Source organism: Diplotaxodon limnothrissa, linkage group LG18 (assembly GCF_057381915.1).
Source record: "Diplotaxodon limnothrissa isolate DT_005_m linkage group LG18, D_limnothrissa_male_GT1.1, whole genome shotgun sequence".
Taxonomy (NCBI): domain Eukaryota; kingdom Metazoa; phylum Chordata; class Actinopteri; order Cichliformes; family Cichlidae; genus Diplotaxodon; species Diplotaxodon limnothrissa.
In genome coordinates, this window is record NC_140613.1 from 20,672,247 (window position 1) to 20,696,141 (window position 23,895).

The following is a 23,895-nucleotide window of genomic DNA, read 5'->3' on the forward strand; positions in this document are numbered from 1 at the left end:
AAATTTCACTGTTACAGCCGTTGAGTCACCATGACTTTCATTTTACGCTCTCCGTCTCTCTCTCTCTCTCCATGCGATCAGAGTGCTTTCTCTTATGTGACCTGCTTTTTTTAAATTCAAAATGGCTGCTAGTGATGGTTGATGACATTTTCTTTTCTCAAAATGATTGAACTAAAAATCAAAGCAGCATTTTATTTTCTGCCCGCCTTAACACAAAAACACGTCCATATACAAAACTGCAATAACAAATCCAGCAGTTGACGGTTGAGGTCATATGAGGTGAGCGCAACATGATCTTTTATGCCTTTACAACCACCCCGCTTCACCTACCCCTCACCCTCACCCTCACACACACACACACACACACACACACACACACACACACTCTCCCTCCCCTCTCTGGATGTTGTTGTCACTCTCTGGATGAGTGCTATTAGAACCTGCTTTCAGCTCCTCTTTTTTTGAACACACACCTTAGTGCCAAATTTAAAATCCTTCTCCTCACATTTAAGGTCTTGAATATTCAGACCTTATCTTAAAGATCTCATAGTACCATATCACCCCAATAGAGCGTTTCACTTTCAGACTGCTGGTTAATTTGTGGTGCCTGGGGCATTTAAAAGTAGAATGGGAGGCTTTCAGGCCTATCCCAGTTTAGATTTCTGGAGACACTACTTTTAAGAACTTAAAACTTTCCTTTTTGATAGTATATATTTAGGGCTGGATCATGTGACCTGAATCCTCCATAGTTATGCTGCAATAGTCCTTGGCTGCTGGTGCACTGAGTGTTTCTTCTTCATTCACCTTTTTCCACTGACTTTGTGTTTATACAGCACTCTGCATTTAATCCTAACAGGTCACAGCAGATGGCCACTCCTCCCTTGGGCTGATTATATGGAGGTTTCTGCCTATTAAAAGGGAGTTTTTCCTTCCCACTGTTACCAAGTGCTTGCTCATGAGGGGTTGTTTAGTCTTTGTCTTACAATATAAAACAGCTTGAGGTGACTGTTGTTGTGATTTGGCACTATATAAATAAAACTGAATGTGTGTTGCAGAGGAGGACTCAAACGCAGACCAAAACGTAGTGTGGATAAACAAAACAAGCCGTTTATTGAGGCTAGCAATGAGGGTAAAAATAATCGGGCATCGGTGAAAACTAAACAATAACCTAAACTGGGTGAACTAATAACAAAACATGAAAAAGCTTAACCATAGTGAACTGACATGGGTACCTGGGGATGAGACATGGATGAGCAGACGACCTGACAATAAATGACTGAAAGCACACGGACTAAATACACACAGGATGATGAGGGAAGTGGGAACACATGGGGAAACAGCTGGCACACATGAACATAATGACGTCACCGTGGGAGAGTAAAACTGAACACGATGAACACAGAAACACCAGACCTCTTCACAATAAAACAGGAAACATAAAGAGACATAGACATGACAACCCGAACTTGACAACGTAAGACACAGACATGAAACGCATGAAGAGCAGGGGAGATTTAACATAGTTGGAAACACGAGGGGGAAATAATAAGAACTAGAAACACCTAGGCATGATAACAAATGAACTTAGGAAACCTGACGGGCTTACATAAACTAAAACTCAAAACGCTGGGTCAACAGACCCAGGATCATGACAGAAAGGAATAAAAACAAAAAAAGAAAAAGAGTATAATGTGTTTTAGATCAGTATGAAACTTTTAAGTTGATTCAAACATCTATTTTGCCCTGCGCATTAGGAAATAGCCACACATTTTTTGACTCATTGACACTGTGTGACATAAAATGTGAATAGCTAATCTGCATAAGCCATTTTTATGGCTCTGTCTTTGTGTCTGTTTGTCTTCTCACTAAATAAATGAGTCCTATGTTCATTTTTATTCAACTTTAGCAAATCTTTACTCTCTGCTATCACTGCTAGAATTTCATAGCAAGTTTAACACATTTTCTGAATGACACAGTGCTGTCTCATAGCTGTTCATCAGATTTTTGATATAAAAAGAGAAATAATGAAAATATCAGGCCCCTTATCTGTGCGCTCCATTTTGTTATCTAAGCAGAAGAGAAGATAGCAGGCACAGAGCATAAGGGAGACGTGTAGGTAGTCATAGTCCATGCATCTGTCTTAATTGCTCTTAACCAGCTATCTGCAACACAATCTGCTGTCATTTTAAAAGGAGCTCCAAGTAGAACTTGAGATCACAATTTCAGACAAGTGGATACAACAAAATACCTTCAAAAGGACCCCCTGCCATTAAATTTCCCCTCAGTGCTCCTTCCTGTTTCCTTTGCACCTGTCCGGTGCTCCAGTGTCAGTGAAAGCAAAGGAGATGGAAAAGTGAGATGAAGTCATGACAGAGTATAGAAATGAATCCCAGTGGGGTCAGCTCTGTCAGCGAGGGAGAGCACAGTCAGATCAGCTGTACCGCAGAGCTGAAAGGAAATACGCGCCTTTCCTAAACTGCGGACGTGTTTTGTGTGCGCGCTCTCATGTTTGCGTGACATACATCTGCCACCTGTTAGAGGAACCTGACCCCAATGTGCATGCATTAATGCATATGCATTCTTGCCTGCACAAGAATGCGCTTGAGTGTGTCAGACCTTTTCCTAGACTACTCCTCTCCAGACTGAATATATAATTGGATACTCGCAACAGGCAGCAGAAAGGGATCCCTGTCTTAGATTATTATTCAGAGGCTTTGAAGCGTGACCTCCGGATGACTGCTGATATAATATAGACAGATCATATGAGTGGACGGTATTTTTAGCACCATTTAGACATGTAGCCAAGCTGGATGTCTGGAGAAAAGCAGCGCAGCATCAGTTGACCTCCTGGGGCTAGTGTACACATACACACATGTCCCAGCTGGGACTGGCAGAAATAGCAAGCTGTTAACAATTAGTGATAGACTCAGGCCAGACCCAATGTGAAACTGAGTGTCTGACGTTGAAGTAGCTATAAACAAGGATGCAGGATTTCACTAGTATTAGTATTTAGTATTTATTTATTTATTGTCATTGTCAAGAACAATGAAATTGCATTTGGGGCTTCCATACAACCCAAAAAAAAGAAGAAAATAATAAATACCCCTTAAAACCCAAGTGTACATATTTAACCCAGTGTGACTCCAATGCAATAAGACAATCCTTAGCAATAATGTTCGTAGAAATTCAGACAAAGACCTGAGAAACATGACAAAATACAACAATGCAACCCATTCAATATTATTGTACTGTGAGATATGATATCAGATATGATAGTTATCTATTTAAGAAAGGGGGGGGGGGGGGGCAGGAGGGGGAAGAGAATAAAGATATGATGCACCAATGCAGACCAGTTCATTGCTATTAAGAAGTTGGATATGGTTATTGTCCGTGAGAGGGGGGCAGAGAGTTCAGGAGCCTCACAGCCTGTGAATACAGGCTGTTGGCCAGTCTGGATGTTCTGGCCTGTATAGACCTGTACCTTCTCCCTGAGGGCAGCAGATGGAAAAGGTGGCGCGCAGGGTGATGTTGGTCCCGCAGGATACTGTGCACCCTCCTCAGACAGCGAGTGGGGAAGATATTACTGATCTCTGGCAGACTTGTTCCAATAATTCTGCCAGCTTCTTTCACCACCCGCTGGAGTGCTTGCTGATCGGCCATGGTGCAGCTGGAGAACCACACTAGAAATCCATACGTCAGAACGCTGCTGATGGCACAGTTGTAGAAGTTCAACATCAGAGATCTGGGAATGTGTGCGCTCCGCAGTCTCCTCAGGTAGTAGAGGCGCTGTTGGGCCTTCCGTGCAACTGAGGTGATATGGTTGCCCCAGGACAGGTCCTCGGTCACAGTTACCCCCAAGAATTTAAAACTGCTCACCCTCTCCACCGCCTCACTGCCAATGAAGAGAGGCAGATGGTTGTTATGACCCCTCTTCCGGAAATCTACAATGATCTCCTTGGTCTTTTTGGTGTTTAAGACCAAGTTATTGTCGTGGCACCATGACTCTAGTTGTTGCACCTCTGTCCTATAGTTTGTCTCATCATTGTTGGATATAAGTCCGAGCACTGTAGTGTCATCTGCAAACTTAACAATGAGATTGGACGCGCAGGAGGAAATACAGTCATGGGTGAAGAGAGTGTATAGCAGAGGGCTCAGAACACACCCCTGAGGGGCACCGGTGTTGACCACAAGGGTGGAAGAAGTGTTCTTACCCACTCTGACACTCTGTCTACGGTTAGTGAGGAAGTCCACAATCCAGTTGCACAGAGAGGAGTTAAGTCCCAGTTGGTGGAGTTTGGGACGGAGTTTGTATGGCCGGATGGTATTAAAAGCCGAGCTGTAGTCTACAAAGAGGAGCCGTGCATAGGTGTTCCTGTGTTCCAAGTGCTTCAGTAATGTGTGCAGCACTGTGGCGATCGCATCCTCGGTTGACCGGTTCTCCCTGTATGCAAACTGGTGCGAGTCCAGGGATGGTGGAAAAGCAGCTCTGATGTGTTTAATGACCAGTCTCTCCAGGCATTTGGCGAGAATGGGGGTGAGTGCCACAGGTCTGAAATCGTTCAGACATGTGACATTTGACTGTTTTGGGATGGGAACGATGGTTGCTGCTTTGAAACAGGATGGTACCAGTGAACAGGACAGCGAGGTGTTATATATAGAGGTGAAGACGTCCGCCAGGTCCGCAGCACAGTCTTTTAGCACCCGGCCCAGCACTCCATCCGGCCCGGCCGCCTTCCTGGTGTTAGTGCTCCGGAACACACGCCTCAGCTCATGAGTGCTCAGGACCGGAGCAGGGTCGGTTGAGGGGAGAGGGGACAGGACAGGGTCGGTGTTCTCCCTATCAAAACGGGCATAAAAGAGATTTAGATCCTCAGCCAGAGTAGAACTGTCGGCTGAGGGTGATGGTGTTCTTCTTTTGTAGTCCGTGATAGCCCTGATGCCCTCCCAGACCTGCCTTGGGTTTGTGTTGTTCTCAAACCTGGCCTCGATACGCCTCCTGTGCTGCTGCTTGGCAGTCTTGATGCCTCTTCTCAGGTTGGCCCTGGCAGCACTGTATGCCTCCTGGTCCCCGACAAAAGTGTAGGAGCTCCGGGCCGCTGCGTCTGTGCGCGCCGCCATCTGGTCATGGTGTAACTAGATTGAACATGCACCATGTGTTCATTTTTCATATTTTATTGTTACATGCAAAAGGTGGTGCGCAGTGTAGTGGTTTACAAGGTTTACAAGTGAAAGCTTGTTTAGATCTATGAGGAGACACAAATCCCTTTAGGGTGTCTGGATTGAAAAATTCTGCCAAATCAAACACACCATGCTGCTGTGGTGACCCCTTGTGAATAATGAGAGGTTTTTTGGTTTTTTTAGTCTGCCAAGCCTTGAAGTAATGCTGATATAATGTTTAGCACCCTCACCAAGCCGAGAGTGTTAGGAATGACATTAGTTTAGCAGGCATCGTGACAATCGTACAGGAGCTGGCGATCCTCACAGTTGTTACTCAAGACTATGGATGTCTATACAAATTTTATAACGGCCAGTTTGGTAGCTGCCAAGACATTAGGCACCAATAACTGTTGATGTAAATCAGCGTCAATTCCAATAAAAGAATGTTGCCATAAACCTTAAAACGCTGAAATCTGCGAATTTTTGGCACAGGCAAACTACTCCAGCTGATCAATTTAAAGTCAATATAAAGTCAATAATGTTTGTCTGTACCCTGTTGCCATATAAGCATCTTTCTGAATCTGGCGTTAAATGCTGTCACTTCTCTCCACTCCTCTCAGGGCCGTTGTTCCAGGGAGAATTGCAAGTACCTGCACCCTCCTCCCCATCTAAAGACCCAACTGGAGATCAATGGCAGGAACAATCTGATCCAGCAGAAGAATATGGCCATGCTCGCCCAACAGATGCAGCTCGCCAATGCCATGATGCCTGGCACGCAGCTACCACCTATGGTGAGAGGACACACACGTATGAACACACCACAGCTACTGCCCACGGTGAGATTACATACATGTAAAAGCTCACACATATATGGCTCCTTCTTGTCTGCGTGGCTCTTTCCCGTCTTTTGAGTCCCCTTCATGTCAGTGCGTGTCTTTACGGAAAGATCGCAGTTTGCGCTCCCCGCTGTCCTTTAATTCCTCTGCCTTTATTTTGTTTTGCTCCAGCCGATGTTCTCGGTGACACCAGGCCTGGCCACCAATGCAAGCGCAGCAGCAGCTGCAGCCTTTAATCCCTACTTAAGCCCTGTGTCACCAAGCCTGATGCCTCCAGAGATCCTGTCCAGCACCCCTGTCCTCATGGCCTCCAGCCCTGCAGTCAGCCAAGTCCCCAACGCTGCCGCTGCAGCCCAGAAACTGCTGAGAACAGACAGACTTGAGGTAAAACACAAACTGACTGAGTGTGATCTCATCTCTTCTATGAAAAACTTTCCATTACAAACTCTTCCTCGTGGTGTATCTCTTTGTTAGTCAGAGTAGAGTTAACCTCAATGATAATGAGCCTGTAAACAAGACAGATATTGATGGCAAGCAGCTAAACAAGCATAAGAATAATGGTGCCCTTACTTGATTTGCATAAACAGTTTCTGAAACGGAATTGAATTATAATAGCTGGTGCAATTATGCAAAGTAGAAACCAAACTGAAAGAAAATAAAAAACAGGTTGATAAACTGTGATGAAATGTCATCGGTTTATCACTCGTATAATCCTGATGAACTGCATCTCAATTAAGTTCCCGTGGAGATGGTGCTTTCGCTCATTGCGTTTCACACAATGGCACAAGACGAGCATAACAACAGAGGCGTGTTATTTAGAAGAGAGTGCTGAAGCTATAATCAGCGCTCAACGTATACAAACCGCACTAAAATTACACTTTTGTCACGTTGTCGTTAAATAGCACCTTTTATGTGTCAATATCACACAGCCACCATTTAAAATAGCAGTTTTGTGTGTTTAATAGCATCATGTCACAAAAGTAGCATAGTGCGGTATAAAGCATGTTCAGTCACACACTGCTGAAACGCTCACAGGAGTAAGGCAGAGTTGATGTCAGGAAAGCAACAGCCGTTATGTGTGCCTAATTTAAAAGAAAGTGCTGCCCTCTGGTGTCTCTCGTACTTACAAATGTCTGAGATGCAACACATAGCTGTGTATAGGGGATAAAATGTATTATGAGATTATACGTATTTGTGTTAATGTAGAAATGGTTCAACATAGTGTGGACCTTTCTGAATGCATTACAGGATCTCACTAATAGTTGAACAGGAAGTATCCAGATATATCTTGTGATGATGGATAGAGGAAGGCTCAGCACAGGCTGAAAGAATTTCACGGGTTAACTGGTTTAGATCAAATCACTTCAATTTGTATTATAATATTAATATTTGAGATTTTAGTGCATAAAACAGGATTTTTTTTCTGTGTTCTGTGCAAATCTGAATTTAAGGCAATTTTAAGTGAACTGGACATAGACTATTACTTTTACTAAGGTCATCATTTTTATTGACAGTGAACTTTATAGATTTTGGTTGTTTTTGTGTTTTAGTTTTATTTTTTGCCTGGGTGGATTTGGCAGATGTGTGTGTGTTAGTTTTTTATGCGACTTATTGTTGGACTGAGCCTTTTCTTAGCTGGGACACTCTTGTAAAATAGATTTTTTTTATCTCAAAGGTCTTATTTTTCCTGGTTAAATAAGGTTTGAATTAAAAATAAATAAAGAAATCTCATATAAATATTCTGTACAACGTTTTCTCCCGCGGTGGTGAATTTGGACATGGAGCCTGCACGTTATCATTCGCCTCATCCCATTTGTCTGTAGGTCTGTCGGGAGTATCAAAGGGGCAACTGCTCTCGGGGGGAGAACGACTGTCGCTTCGCTCACCCCGCAGACAGCACTATGATCGACACCAACGACAACACCGTCACTGTATGCATGGACTACATCAAGGGTCGGTGCTCCCGAGAAAAGTGCAAGTACTTCCACCCGCCGGCTCACCTGCAGGCCAAAATAAAGGCTGCCCAGCACCAGGTGAACCAGGCCACAGCCGCCGCAGCCATGGTGAGCAGTCTGCAGAAGCACACTCATTTACCACCCACACAACTGGCTTTATATTTACGTTAGGGTTAGCGACTGTAGAGCAGATGTGTTCTGTGTTTCGTACTCAACTTGCATAACCTTCCTGGTTGGTATAATGTAGCGTTCTCAGTTCTGCTTTTGCCAGGCCAACCTTAAAGGTCTGCATGTTCATGTAGGTGAAACCTGCTCATATCTGGATGATAAGAAGAAGGATCGGACAATAGTGCATTAGTAGCTTCGTTATTCCCATGCTAAGCCTTTTTTTGATTGTTGTTCCTTTTTCTATCATCGCAGAACACGAGTAGAGAGTCCAGTTCCTCTCTGTCTCTGTCTCTGATGGCCTGGCCTTAATTGTGACTCCATTGTTTCTGTGCTTCCTTACCTATAACTTCTCTTCCTCTTGACATTATTATAAAGGATTCATTGTGCTTTCAGTCCTGTCTTACAGTAATAGCACGGGTGAATAATAGTGCTGATCAAAGTGTTTTCTACATGCTTTTATTGACGTAGCGAAACAGAAAGCTCGGGGTGAAGCGTTGCAATGTGAACCTGACTGATGTGCACAGTGAAATGGAAACCTGTGAATATGTGCTTCCATATGATTTCCTGTTCAGTCACTGAGAATCGCTTACAGTAATGGTTGAATAATTTTTCTCCTCGCTATATTCATCCATCTCTGTGTGACAATGACTAATGTAGATGAGTAGCTGTCATCGATTCCTGATGATCATTTAACTGTCGAGCAGTAGAGCTAGTGTCCACACTGTGCATGCCTTAGTCCTGTTATCCCCTTGTATATTTGCATTCCAATGATTTGTTTTTTTATTTGTTTTTGTTTTTCTCACCTATACCCAAACTGCACTGCTGCCCCCATGATGCACCTCTGCTTGCTGGTTTATGTTAATGCGCTTGAACCCCATTGGCCCATTGCCATCATGTGCTCGCTGCCTGCTAATTAAGACTCAGTCGGCTGTCAAATCACTGAAGCGACCCCTCGACGCAACCTTTGACCTGGTACTATGACCTTTCACCTTTTAGCTTGGCATGTGGCTTTGTTGTAGCGCAGTGTTTTAACCAATGATACCTAGCTATTTCTGTTGTTGTTGTCTCAGTGCAATGTCTGTCTTTTCCTCTTGTTGATCTGTCATGATTGGCTGTGATAAAGTGATTGTGGCTTTCCGGGGTTACAAAAAAAAACCCAACGGTCGCATCCAAAACAGCTTTTCTTCTTGTACAGATCACCTCGAGCACCAAGTCTAAATGCGTCATTTTTCTCGGAGCCACAATCAGTTCATCACCCGTAGCTTTTCTAACAACAGTCAGTGAGGGCTAAGGAAGTAGAATTTCTATAAACGGTGGCATGGCTTCAGTGTAACGTCTTAAGTCAGTGTTCAGTGTTGTGGAGCAGCTCAATCAAATGTGTGCATGTCTGTGTCGCTAGTGCATGTCAGATGGATAAGGGTGGGGGTGGTGATGGTGGTGGTGGTGAGCGGGCTAAGAGGGAAAGCCTTTAAAACCATACAGGAGTGATCCCACCGTAACAGATTATTACAGTTCAAATGATAGTTCACTCCATCACCAAATGTTGTCACGGATATTCAGACCTCAAGAATGGCCTCAAGCCAAGATGAAGCCCGCACGCGAGAGCACTCATGGTTTTTAAACAGCAGGGATCCGCTTTCTGAGTTACGTCCCTTGGCCTAAGACCATTTTTGACGTTTTTGTCTGCGAGTGAACCATCACTTAAACATGCTTACACAGTTTATCATGGAGCTAGCAGTGCAGCCTCCCTTTTCTCTGTGCTTCTTACCTGTTACACCACTTGTTAGCAGCCTTATTGTTTTAATAGTTAATGCTTGCTTATGTTGCACTTAGTCAGCCTTAAGACTGCAGAGTTAACAATCCAATGTAATGAACATATGAATGCTTGTTAGCTAGTAGCTCCAGTAGGCACCATGCTCCTGCTTGTGTAGTACTTGTGTCAGACTGCTGCTTGCTTGCTACTGATGATATAATGATATTGTTATTGTTGTACACACAAGGATGTTGTGACAGTGCTCCTCGGATGTCCTCTAACGTATGTACCTTCTTTTGTTTTCTTTCCTGTTTTTGCCTCTTTCAACACACCCTCTCTCTCTCTTTCTCTCTCTCTGTCTTACTTTTTCCTCTTTTTTTTTTTTTTTTTTAACCTCTGTCTCTCTCTGGCTTTTTTATTTTCCTTTTCACTGACCTCCCTCCTTCTGGATGGGCAGGGCATCGCCCCTAGTGTCATGGCTCCCCTGCCAAAGCGGGCAGCCCTGGAGAAGGCCAACGGGGCCTCTGCCGTGTTTAACACCGGCATGCTCCAGTACCAACAGGCCCTGGCCAGCATGCAGTTTCAGCAGCAGGCTGCTTTCCTCCCATCAGGTATGGCTCCCAAAGCGACCACAACGAGTGCTCTTACCAACTGAGTGGATGCCTGGATCAGTCTAACCTGGCTCCTGCTTGGCTGGGGTTGGACAGAGTGGTAGATTGCAGTACAGAGCAGATTTTGTTTTTCTTTTATAAAGAGGGATTTAAAAAAAAAAAAAAAAATAGGCAAGTGATAACTCTAGATTTTAATCTAGGCTTGCAGGGATTGCATGTGTGTATTTCAGTGTTAAAAGAGAGCTTTGAAAAAATGTGCTTTATGCTTTGTCCGGCTTTGCATGGCCAGTAGGTATTAAAATGGGTTACTATTTCAATCTGTCAACTAATTGCCTTAATATAATTCTTTATAGCTACCTTCACCCCATATTAAATGCAGGCCCAGGATGATAGGTATGAATACTAGTAATCCAAATAATTTGTATTAGTTTAGTTTTTTTTTTAGTAGGTTGTTAGACTTTTCACGGTGTGATCACTCATATTTCGAAGAGGGGCTTCGGCTTGGGCTGGGATGAATGGGGCTGGGTAATGGTATCTGGTAACAAACACCAGTTTGAAGAGTCTGGCTTCTGCACACATCTGCTGTTCCTCTCACTTCTTTTTAGAGTATGTACGTAATGTTTAATGCTCTGTAGTTACACTCATAGCCCTGCTCTCACTCTGTCATTTGCACCAAAGATGAAACTGTAGATTCACTTAATTAACTGGTTTTCTGATGATGAGTTTACCTCTTCGCCTTTTCCAATCACTGATGTCTGTGTCCAAGAGATATTAACCTTTTTTTCCCCCACGTTATCTCTCCCTTCGCTCTAATGAACCTTGTGATGGGCTGTTTTGATTTCTCTTCCCTATCCAATCCACTTCCTGTTGCACTGCATGATGGACAGGCTCAATATTGTGCATGACACCTGCAGCCAGCGTTGGTAGGTCCCGGCTTTCCTTCTTTAGTTGTTGTTTGTTTGAGTCGCAGTTTTAGTGAAATGTACTTTGTTGTGTTCATAGACAATTTGTAAGCATTTTTGTTTGGTGACCTGAGAGTCAGTCCTTTGGTTCCGTGATTTGAGGCAAAAGCAAATAATGTTTTATATAAATGTTGTTTATTTCATGTATAAAAACATCCTCATGGTTTAACTGAGCTTCGTTATTTTGACCTCTCTGCCGTATATATTGCTCGACCACACTTGTCCTCATGCTCGTTCTAAACTTGGCTTTTGGCTGGTTTAACCTGACACCTGTAGAAACCCTTTGAAAACATTAAACAAAACTGAGGGGGGTTTGTTAGAGTGGTGACCTTTGTCTCCCTCTGCCACATTCTAGTTTTTGTTTTTCTTTACTGGAAGAGTACAGCAGCAGTTTACTATTATTACATGCAAATATGGAAGTAAGTTGCTGCTGCCAGACTGCGATCTCAGACTGTTTGATCCTTATCAGTGCTGGCAGAGGGAAGAAAGGGAACCAGTTAAATCGAACCCTTCTCTGACCTCCTCTCTCTCTCCTTCTCCTTCCCTCATTTGCCTGGTGTGTATGTGGCTACACTGCTCCTCCTGTATATTTTTTGCTTACATGATTTTCCCTCCAAAAAAGTTCCCATGATGCACGGTGGTACTCCAGCCACTGTGTCTGCAGCCACCACATCTGCCACAAGCGTTCCCTTCGCAACTGCCTCCACCAATCAGGTTTGCACCTCTACCTCCTCAGTCTCTCCCTCTCTCCCTCTCTCCCTCTCTCCCTCTCTATCTATCTATCTATCTATCTATCTATCTATCTATCTATCTATCTATCTATCTATCTATCTATCTATCTATCTATCTATCTATCTATCTATCTATCTCAGTGCACATGGATAATCTGGGAATGCTTGTGTGTTAATGCAAGGGGTAAACAGCAGGACTCCCTCTTGTTGGCCTACACTACAGTCCAACATAAAGTTTTGTGAACACAAGCAGTGCTATAAACTAGTAGTACTTGTCCATTTTAACTATAACTCTTTTTCTTAGATTATATACCTGTGTTTAAAAAGAGCAAACAACAACAACAACAACAAAAACATGCTGTATTGTATTTTAATGTGTGTCCTCATTGTAACCTCGATTTTTGTCCTTTCCCATTTTGAGGACTCTTCCTTATCAAAGTTGACTTCCAACGAATACATGCAATTGGTATGTATGAGGCAGTGTTTTTTCCCCACATTTTTAGAGCCATTTGCACAGCTTGTGCAATAGTTGCTATCTGTGCCCTTTGGTGCTTTGCTTTTTTTTTTCCTCTCTTTTTTTTCTGCTGCTTCTTCCAGCACGTAAAGCAAAGCTTTACCATATTCTTTGTGTTAAAAAGCTGGACATACTCATTATTAATGTCAGGAAAAAAAGTTATAAAATCAGTCTGTAAGATGACTTGCTGCGTGTTTAAGTTCAGTTCTGTTGGAGGCGTTTTTTTGTAAGCAGCAAGCTGCATTGCATAATCATAGGTTTCCATTAAACAAGATTGATGAACAGTCGAGATGAACCATTATGCAGCTGTTCTTCATCCTGGACTAGTTTTATGCATTTTACCGAGGCGTGCAGGTCAACAACATGGAGGACTTAGATTTGCATGGGGGAAGCCACCTTACTGACAGTTTCCCATCCACCTCCCCCGCCCCAAACTCCCACCTCGTGTCTCCCTTCCTTTTACTCCTCCTCTCTCCCTGCTATCCAGAAGTGTCTGCATCAGTTGTGCCACAACTGTAGCCAAATTGCTTTTTTTTCCCCAGCTTGTCATATTTGTCTTTGTTTTTTCCAGCAATAACTTCATCTTAATGCGAGGAGATGATGTTAAAATATGTTGATCTGTACTTATTTGCGCCGGCCAGCCTCAGCTTTGTCCGTTTTCGCGTCAGCATCCTTCATTTGATCTCTTGTCTGTTGTTCTATCCCCAGATTCCAATAATATCTGCAGATCATCTGAGTAGTCACAAGTACTTGACTCAGATGTAGTTCCTCTCAAGAACAGTGAGTTCCTATTTCAACCCTCACATTTTCTCTATTCATCACAAGTTGTTTGGTTTTTTTTCTCCATTTGTGTGACTCATATTATCTGCTTCAAGTTTCCCTTGAATTTGTATGCACACAGAGCTTCTAACCACACTTTACCATCAGTTTGATTTAAGCTAAATCCACCGTCTCTTGCAGATCAAATGAATGTGTGCTGGCACCGTCCAAGCCAAAAAAAAAGAGTTCAGCCTTCATGTACATAACCTTCAGAATGTCAAGCAGTGGGACAAGGAGGGTCTCATCACACGTGAAAACATCAAGGGTACAACACATGATCTGTGCCATCTTCCCACATATCAATGTCAAGAAGAATTTGCTGTCAAATTCAACATCCAGCTGAGAGAAGAGCATATCTTGTTGCCAGGGTCGGCGTGTCTCTCTCCCCCCCTCGGCGGGGGAAACGTTCACATGATACCTCTGTGTCGGATTGAATCATAGCACTCAGTTTCTTCTAGTTATTATTATTATTACCGCATGCACAGAAGGTCAAGAGCGTTGTTACATGAGACGACATCAAGTGCTGGTACAATAGTAGACCAAGATTTCCTTTCCTTTTTTATTTGTTCTGCTTTATTATTATTATTATTTTTCATTTTTTTTAATTGATAGCCATATTTCAGCGTTTACAAGAGTAATGCAAACATGCACCTTGAATTTGAATTGAAATCTGAAAGGCACAATGATTTTAACAGGATTTTATTCGCCAAATGAATTAGGCATGTACAGTATTGTGTTTTTACAGCTACTAGTGAAACTAGATGTTGACATGAGGGTCTTGGACATATGAATGTTCTGGGTAAACCAACATACCTGTGTACCTTGAAAGCACAGCCAGGCTAGCTTTTCTCACCTCGTTATGTGCTATAAAGGCCATACAGCTAAAACCAGAGTGTTATCTCAGCAGTGTTATTTGTTTACCGAAGGTAAAAGTTTTGTATGGCTCTTTTTTTTTCCTTTTTTTGTATTGTTTTGTTTTTAAAAATCTCCATTGTGAGTGTTTTTTAACTTTTTCTTTTCTCAAATTAATCAGTTTTAGAAGTGGGTTTCTTGCCAAATCAATTTGTTTGGTATTTGATGTTTTTTTTGTTCCTTTTTGTTTGTTTAGAATCAGTAATGGAGGGTTTTTCTAAAGTTTGTCATAACTCTTTTTCATAGACTAGTGTTGTTTTTCCTTCTTGGAATTAAGTCGCTGGACAAGTCCATTGACTCTAAAGCCTGGCAAAGTAGAGGGTGTAGCTTCAATTGACATTGCGTTACCATGTTTCCCCCTCTTGTAAAGAGGAGCAGCTCTTAAACTGTGTCTCCCAAGAAGCACTGTTGAGCCATGTGTGGATGCGAACTTTAAACAACAAGCCCAAAGGTCTAGTAGGTCACATGTGCACTTGAACGATTATTTGTCCAGTCGCCATATTTTAATTTCACATCCCATCCCAAGTGAACTTTCATTTTTGATTTTCTGAGGAAGTACAACACGTTCAAACGTTTGCCTTGTATCTCATGCAAAAACACAAAGGTTTTCATCCACGCATAGATCTGACTATGGAAACCAAAGCACAGTTTGTTTTTTTTCTCTCAAACTTATCCACTGTGGGTGAATACAGAGACATCTCTGCAGAGGCTGAAACAATTAAGGAAAAAGGTTTATCATCTTTCATTCATGTGTCTTGATTTATGTTTTTCACAGCAGCGTGTCTTTACCGATTGTAATGTACCTAACAAAGCCTTAGATTACAGTTAATGGGTCCTCGCCCAATCAAATGTACTCTCAATCACCGTGCAGGTAAAGAACACCAATGATGTTTTATAGTTCTCTCACATGCCGCTTATGATCTTTTTTTTCTCTCTCTCGCTCTGTAACAATAACAATTACTCTCTTAAATTTCATTGAACTTATGTGTTATGTACTACTTAAGAATTTGAATCTATTTGATGTATGTAGTTTTAGATTATTTTTCTTTTTTTTTGTTGTTTTGTTTTTGCCTTACTATATATTACTTGACAACATTGATATAGCCGTTGTAGATGTTGAGGTAGAATGACATTCATAACTTTTTTTCAAACCATATAAATGATAATGTGTTAGTTTTAAATATTCACTTCATTCATATAGCTGGATGTCTTTTTCAGTTGTGTTACATTGTCAGTTAATTTTTTGTTGTTGTTGTTGATGAGAAGACTTTTTGATACGAGGAACGAGATCAATTGATTTGCTGCACGGCAGCGGTCTCTGAGTTTAACAAGAAAAAAAAAACAAAAAAATCAAACACAAACACACACACACACACACACAAAAACTATTTTAACCAACTTAAATTTTTCCTTGTAACATGTCGAGATCATGTTTGAAAATACTATATTGTACTGAAATTCAGACTGTCCATGTTTTAGAGTAAAAATTATTTTCTACTGTATCCATTTCAAAGAGATATGTAATTTTGTTTTTGTTTGAATATTTCTTAAGTTTGCCCTGAATGTCAGGCCAAAACGAGCATTGAGATTTGACGGGTGTTCGGATGTTCGATAGATAGCGAGATTAGGAGCGAGGAAGCAGAGGCGTCTGTTTTCCCGAGGAATCAGAAATGCTGCAGATTATGAGTTCGAACCTAAGGGACGAAGGTTGTCTTTTTGCACTTCTGTATATAGTCAAATGAACAGAGAAAAAAATGTGTATCATATTGAGATATTATTTTGAATAAAAAAAGATCTATAATTATAAGGAATTTTGTTAGATTAATTTAAATTCTTAAATTAGAAGACCAGCTAAAAGAAAAAAAAAATGCTTGCAAAGAAGGGCACTAGTTTCTTGGCCAATGCATTCAGAGAAAGCTATGCGCTTTTTGTCTTATTTTATAAGTGGCTAGTATTGCCAGGGAATGTTGTAGGGGAGTAGATATCCCCATATCATGCTAACTCCACCCCTCTTGTAGGATGACATATCCAGTAACATTCATATACCATGTGTTGGACTTGGTCACGCAGTATTGCTGCTCCCATGGTACAGCTGATACATGAACCTGTCAAAAATGTGTATTCTATTATAGTTTGATTTGACTGCATGTAAAAGTACAAACACGTAAACAAAAGATAGATATGTAAGGTAATAAGATAACACCTTCAGACTACAGAATACACAACATTTGTTCTTTGTTTTTCAAATTATCCATGCAGTAGATAACATCCACAGTGGGAAGAAGTGATACTTTAGAACAAGTCATCTTACTCTTGTGTGATTAAAATAAAATATTGTCCAAGCAAACTTGTTATTTAAAGAATGAGAAAACATTAGCACTCATCCACCCCCCGGATACATTCTCATAGCCGTATAATTACAGTCCACGCTGACTCACGGGGCAGTTGTTCCTGCTCTTATAGCTGTGCACTCAGCAGGTGAAGGCTCATCACACCAAATGCTTATTTGGCAAATTTAGTCTTTAAAAAAATGAATGTAACAGTCGCCAGACAACATCAGATGTGTTTCTGACTCGAGGCTGCTTTGTATAGTTGCTACAGAACCAAAGCACCATTTTCTCCAAACCACACGTTCAGTCTTCAGGCTGCAACCGAGGTCTCGCTTCCCTGCTGGGCGCACATGTACGCTTTGACTGCTTTTTACTTGTAAGTGCACCCACCCAGTTATGTATTTGCTAACAGTTGCCACACAATAATGTACTATTCTGTCTTCATATTTGTTTATGCACATTTTATTGTTAATTGACTCTTGCTGTATGGATGAAAAAAAAAATCTGAATAAAACAATATTTGATTTGCTCACGCAACCCTCTGTGTGGTTCTCTGCATCGATGTGAGCGAATGCCACAAAGGTGGAAATTTCAAGTGATGCAAAATCAAATCAACTCATCATCTGATTTCACTTTTAGCAGGGATTTCTTAGGTGAAGAGGACAGCTTATAGTCATTACAGCTGTCTTCTTCTCAAGGGTTCAGGCAATCAAGATAACAATTCTGGAGCAGCTCCGTGGAGAGCAATATATGACATGTTGAAGGTTGCATTAATTATGCTCAAGGCGATTTTCATGAGATCGCGTGTATTATCTGGGTCAGAAATGATAGTGGTGCTTTTGAATGACACCTATATAATCTCACATAAAGACCTGTGCTTCCTAGTGCATGTAGTTCCCGAGCACCTAACAGGAAGATGTTTGCACACTTTATAATTTAAATCTCACCATAGTTAGCCCTGCTGTGTTCCACATGTCAGATACCTTGCAGCTAACACAGAGCTGGTGCACAGCTTTCCTGCTTCCTCTTGACTTTCAAGAAGTAGCCTGTATTTGGACAGGTTTAAAAGCAAATGGGGGAAGTTGGATGTGGATAGGTTCCATGAGCTCCATCTATCTATCAATGGTGGACTTGTAGTAGCCCCTCAGCCACTGATGCGGTCAGAGGTTCCAACTCTGGGCTCACAGACACCTTATTGGTGCATAAGAGTTATCAGTTTTTTGGTTTCTGTGCAAATTATCCAGGAAACCCCACTAAGACCTGCACTACTGTAGCCAGCATGTAAGTCAGTATTCCCTGAATTTGTCCAAGGGTCTAACTTGTGGTCATTGTTTACTCAGAAGCAGACAGCAGGAGGAATTGGTATCAACAGGAGCCCAAAACAGTTTCACATTACATAAGTTACCCAACAGAGAGCGAGATGGGTGTTTTATGTAACTGTGGACAGTCTAAGGGTTTCTATCTGAACATATGTGTCTTATTTATGTTGATTTAGGCTTTAAAAACAGTGTTGTATGATTTGTACTTCCTATGACCCAGGGGCGATTCTAGGATCAGAGCTTTGGGGGTGCTGAGCACTGCCCAGCCAGGCAAGATAAACTTTACTCGTCACGATGAGACTTCTTCCCTGTCTCTGTCAGTCCCTGCATCCTTAAATGTCTCCAGTTGTCCTGAGTTCTCTCTGACTGTCTCCTTGGTGCATTTAAACCCCTGTTCCTCCCTGTCCTCGTCCTCCGTTGTCTTCGTTTCCGTTATCAGTCATCATAATTTTACCATCTCTGTGCAAGTCTGCAAATTTCTTTATTAAATCATAAGATTCTTAAATTCATCAAGTCTCTCTGTGCCTGGGTCCTCGTCACAAAACATGACATCACTGTTTTGTACATTTTAACACAATTGAATCCCCACATTTGTAAAAGAAAAGCAAAACACTTTTTAAAAGTCTGTAACAAAACCATCAAATCTGATCAAGGTTATTTAAATGCTGCAAATGAAGAATGGATTGCAATTTTAAAAAAAATACATATCCTAACCTTAATTACTGGGGGAAAATTATGCTCATAGTAAATGAGAAGTAAACTGAGTGCATTTTTTGGACAGAGGTTCACTTTTAATGTGTATGTATAATACAATACAGATATATAAAAATACACTCCAAAAATAGAGTCCTTGAAATGTACAAATGTACAAAATATTGATAAAAAAAATTATAATAATGGAGGCAACTTTTCCTATGGTACAATGTATACAATGTATGAAAAGATCTTTACTGCAGATACTACTATGGTTCTGCAGATTTATTTTTCTTTTATTTTAACCTATGTGGCCTCACCTTGAGGTTGGCAAATCTGTCTATCACTTTTGGTGGTCAAGTCTCTCAAGCAGTTTAACAGTTTCTGTTGTGCCTGTCACTGTTCCCTCTCTGTTTCCTTACCTGGTTCTTCCTGACCTTGTACTTTCTCCTCATGTTCCCCTCTTTCCTCTCTCCCTCTTTGGACTTACAATCATACACAAATAGATTATATTCAATTAGATAAAAAAAAAATTACATTAATATGAAAAAAAATATTATTAAGATCACTAATAAAAAAGTCCTATCTCCATGTACTTTCAACCAAAAGGCAAATAACCAAACCACATGAACATCTAATAAAATATCTAAATATTGAAACACTGATCCAACATTATTCTTGATTGACGGATCATTTGTTCTTACACGTTTACCTGAATGTGGCTCCTGGGTTTAATATAGGCACATATGACAAAATAAGCAGCTTCTCTCATTCTATTTCAAACAGGACAGTGGCAACAACAGTAGGCTAAAACAATTTTAAGTTTTAGATTTTAAATAGGCTGTATAAATTTCAATGGGAGCAACAGGGCGGTCAGAGCAGGACGGATTGTAGGGTAGCAAATATCGTGGGGAAAACACATGGGGTGGCTATAGCTCAGGTGGCAGAGCAGGTCAGCCACTAATCAGAAGGTGGTTCGATCCCAGGCTGCCTCCTGGCTGCATGCCAAATATCCTTGGGCAAGATACTAACTCCATGTCTGCCTACTGGTGGTGGTCAGAGGGCCCGGTGGCGCCAGTGTCCGGCAGCCTCGCCTCTGTCAGTGCGCCCCAGGGCAGCTGTGGCTACAATGTAGCTTGCCATTGCCAGTGTGTGAATGTGTGGGTGAATGACTGAATGTAGTGTAAAGCGCTTTGGGGTCCTTAGGGACTAGTGAAGCGCTATACAAATGCAGGCCATTTTTTTTTACCATGTTTAGGTTACCTGGGTGTAATGTTTTTCAGCTAAAAAGAAACATGGTGTGACTCCTACCTAACTATATAAAGAGTAACTGAAGGTTAAATGCAGCTAATATGTCCTGTTTTAAGCCAGGCACTTAAACCTCCGCTCTGCTATGTCTCAGCCAACATCCTCTGGCAGCCCTAGAGCCAGAGCAGGGGAGAGCCGAGCTGGAACAAACCATTTTGGGAGAGGGGGGGGGGATATCTATACTTTTGTTGTTAAAATGTTACGTCTCAACCAAGTACTGTCTGCTTTTTATATTTTTAGTAGTGTGTCACACAAACAGCAAATATTGTCAGAAAGGTAAGAAATCTTTGGGGGTGCTTTGATTCATTTTGGGGGTGCTGAAACACCCCCCCAAAATGGGCTAAAATCGCCCCTGCTATGACCGTACATCCTCATGATGGTTTGATCTTTTCAGGTTATAGCAGCTGATGAGGAACAACAAATGACATAATTCACCTGCATTTGCATTTATTTAAACAGAACTGGAAGAAAATGTGGGAATTTTGAAGTGCACAGAAGAGCCACACAGCTCTGCAGTGTATCACAGAATGGGCGGGGACACAGAAACACTGACTTTTCAGCATAACTGTGATTAGCAGCACATTAGCAGCCCCATGCATATGCACATTGACATTTTATTTTAGTCGTTTTTATTTTATTTTGTGTGATTACGGTGCCAGCGTTCCCTATAAACTATGCAAAGTGGTTACAACTCTTGCATTGTGCATACTGCTTGTTGGTGTATAATTACACCCTTTGCAATACCTACACTTAACACACAAAGCATACAATGCAAACACCCTGGGCCAGCACTGAGTGATGTGACTCCGTCACTTCCCTGCTGCCCTGTTATGTTTCAGGTTTTGTGCTTTGCAAGCTACTGGATTTCCTTTGTGATCAGTTAACTATGTATCTATGCCCATGTGGCGCACATGGCGCACACTGACATATGCGCACCGATTACCGACTAACTGGATAATCCAGATAAACCAGACACATAATTACAGAGTCTACAGCTGCGAGCAGTGACCGCGAATATGAATATGAGGGCAGAGGTCACGCCGATCGGGCCACAGACGTGCATACGACTGCAGTATCGTTCTGTCTGGTCATCTGATTGCTGTGACTGAAGGGTGTCGGCTCCTTTAAGAAAACGGAACTGAAGCCTCGGCTTTTGACGCTGCTCAGGATGTGGGCAGGAAACGCCATGCAAGAGCAGTGAAGCGATCACGCTTCACGGCCGCCGTTGCACAATACAGCGCTATCAAAAATGTGTCTTAATTGAGCCCGCTGATGCCCAGGAGCGGCCATTCTCCCCGGATCCGTGCTCCGCGGCCCTTACAGCGCACGAGAGGGCGATTTGCCGGCGTGGGATTTGAATCCTATCCAAGCCAGAGGGCACTCTTCTCAGCCTGCTCGGCTTGAAAACATCGGGGCTGGCCAGCGGGTGGCAGAGAGAGGAGGCTTCGTCGCGGAAAAGGAGGTGTCTGCCTTTTCTTTTTTAAGAATATATATACATATACCTCTCCGCGGCCATGAGGGAGTACAAAGTGGTTGTTTTGGGGTCGGGCGGAGTCGGCAAATCCGCGCTCACGGTCCAGTTCGTGACGGGCTCCTTCATCGAAAAGTACGACCCCACCATAGAGGATTTCTACAGGAAGGAGATCGAGGTGGACTCGTCCCCGTCTGTGCTGGAGATCCTGGACACGGCGGGGACCGAGCAGTTCGCCTCCATGCGAGACCTGTACATCAAGAACGGCCAGGGCTTTATTCTGGTCTACAGCCTGGTGAACCAGCAGAGCTTTCAGGACATCAAGCCCATGAGAGACCAGATCATCCGAGTAAAGAGGTACGAGAGGGTACCCATGATCCTGGTGGGAAACAAGGTGGACCTGGAGGGGGAGAGAGAGGTGTCTTCCGGGGAGGGCAAGGCTCTGGCCCAAGAGTGGAACTGCCCGTTTATGGAAACTTCAGCCAAAAATAAAGGATCAGTCGACGAACTGTTTGCAGAGATAGTCAGACAGATGAACTATACAAATGTCCCCAGCGGTGGAGACAAGTGCTGTTCATGTGTCGTGCTCTAAAAGACAAACAAACAAACAAACAGAAACTGTGCATCCGGGCTGTTTGAGCTTTCAAAGTTGTCCTGCAGGCTTTCTTTTTTGTTTTGTTTTTGCAAAAGTATTCTCTCTCCTCACACTGTTGTCTTATTGTTGCACACAAACACACACAGACACACACACAAAATCCACGACAACAATCAAATATGTATCATATTCTGGAAAAGTGTTTACATGAAAAAGTACTTGAATGTTTGGGGATTTTTTTATAGCTTTGTATATGACACTTCTCTGGAAATGTGCCTCAGTGGGGATGTCTTATTGTGAAACCTAAGAGACACGTGATTTCTGGTTATTTTTGTGTTTTTTCTTCTTTTCAGTTGTACTGTTTATATCTTCTGGGCTAGGGTCTTCTGTCTTGGAGACTGGTTGTTCTTGTGTTTTGGGGCTACTACACCAAATCCCTAGGCTTAAATGGGATTGTTTACCTTTAGGGTCTTTTGGTCTTTTGGAAGGCCTGAAAGTGTAAAAAAAAAAATAAAAAATACAAATCTGATTAAATTATCAGTCACCGCTCAAGCCTTGGACAGGTTGCTCGAATCAATGTCCCGTTATCTCTCCAGACAGTAAAGCGTGATCCCAGAGGCACAGACCCACCCGCTAATACTGAAGCCGTGGACTGTGGTGGAGTTCTTTTGCCAGCAATTTTTTATTTGTTTTCTCCCCGCCCCCCCTTGTCTCTGGTTTGGTGAAAATGGATTTATCGTGGAACTTGCACTTAGCTGACGGTGTCCCTCCCCAGTGTGCACAAACAAGGACCTTAGTGCATTGCTGTCGCTGCATGGGGGACGCCGTGACCCCGTGTCAAGTGCCTTCCTAAGAAATCTGTGACTGTGCCAACTCATGAGCCCTACTTCCTCTGCAGTGAGTCATGATGGCAATCAGAACTTTTCTAGCAGTTTTCAATTTACAGTCTAGTTTCACTTGTGCTGAGAATGGGAGGCGCTTCTTCCTACTTGACTGTAAGGAAGCTTCGCTTGTCCTCGACCTGCTGTCCAAAGGGTCAGATTCAGGCCGTTTCTTGAGGTACTACTCCAAGAAGAACAACAGAATAACTTTACCTACTGCAATTCTGGTTCAGTGAATGGAAGCCATGTCTGTATGTATTATCTAGCTGTTTTGTTTAGTTTTTTTCCCTTTCTAAAATGTGACATTCTTTGACTTACCATAATTGTATTTCTCTCTTTGGACAAATCTGCCAATCCAGCTGTCAGTTTGGAAGACTTGTAATACAAAACAGATTTTACGTAACGCTGTGTGCTGTGCCCGTCTGTGCTGAGGATATGTATATGCGTTATACTTTCGGGGTGTTTTCAATTTGACTCTCACTGTAAACAACTTTAGGGCTGAAACAGGTAGTTGATTAATCCATAAGCAACCGACTGATAATCACAAATCACTGATAACATATGAACTGTGTAGTGGTGCACGGAAATGGGTATAGGATGAGCTGTAAAATAAATAAGAACATGATGCTATGATTTGCTAATCATTTAAAAAAAAAAGTAAATTAAAAGTAAAGCAAAGACAAGTGAAACAGAATTTGAATTTTATGTGGATAAAGCAATAATTTTCCACTTGGAATTTGATGCCAGCTGGTTACAAAAAAGTTGTGACTGTGTTGCATCACCTCTTTCTTTTCTTTTTCTTTTTTAACACTTTTAAGTGTTTGGCAACCAGAGAAGACAAAATGTTTCATCGTGCTTGCTTGATATGAGAATTAAGCAG

At 42.1% G+C, this 23,895-nt stretch overlaps 2 protein-coding genes across 16 annotated transcripts in view; both read left to right on the plus strand.

Annotated features, from left to right (window-relative positions):
* The window catches only part of mbnl1 (muscleblind-like splicing regulator 1), a 43,268-nt gene extending 25,964 nt beyond the window's left edge, over positions 1 to 17,304 (plus strand). For 4 of the 15 annotated variants that reach the window (XM_085378006.1, XM_085378005.1, XM_085378004.1 and 1 more), the window contains exons 3-12: positions 5,778 to 5,993; positions 6,165 to 6,377; positions 7,817 to 8,056; positions 9,035 to 9,088; positions 10,327 to 10,480; positions 11,368 to 11,403; positions 12,065 to 12,156; positions 12,595 to 12,639; positions 13,396 to 13,467; positions 13,648 to 17,304. In XM_085378006.1, the coding sequence (XP_085234132.1) occupies positions 5,778 to 5,993; positions 6,165 to 6,377; positions 7,817 to 8,056; positions 9,035 to 9,088; positions 10,327 to 10,480; positions 11,368 to 11,403; positions 12,065 to 12,156; positions 12,595 to 12,639; positions 13,396 to 13,452 (1,107 nt within the window). In that variant the 3' untranslated portion in view covers positions 13,453 to 13,467; positions 13,648 to 17,304. The remainder of the gene's footprint in view (positions 1 to 5,777; positions 5,994 to 6,164; positions 6,378 to 7,816; positions 8,057 to 9,034; positions 9,089 to 10,326; positions 10,481 to 11,367; positions 11,404 to 12,064; positions 12,157 to 12,594; positions 12,640 to 13,395; positions 13,468 to 13,647) is intronic. The other 11 variants (XM_085378008.1, XM_085378010.1, XM_085378011.1 and 8 more) reach the window with 11 other exon arrangements.
* A 3,961-nt stretch (positions 17,305 to 21,265) lies between these two features.
* Positions 21,266 to 23,693, plus strand: LOC146613502 (ras-related protein Rap-2b-like). The gene has a single exon (XM_085378881.1). It carries the CDS (start codon positions 21,583 to 21,585, stop codon positions 22,129 to 22,131), a length of 549 nt encoding a protein of 182 aa, XP_085235007.1. The 5' UTR covers positions 21,266 to 21,582; the 3' UTR covers positions 22,132 to 23,693.
* Positions 23,694 to 23,895: the final 202 nt, after the last annotated feature.

Coding starts and splice junctions, on each gene's coding strand:
- LOC146613502 (XM_085378881.1), top strand. CDS start 21,583: ATGAGGGAGTACAAAGTGGTTGTTTTGGGGTCGGGCGGAGTCGGCAAA.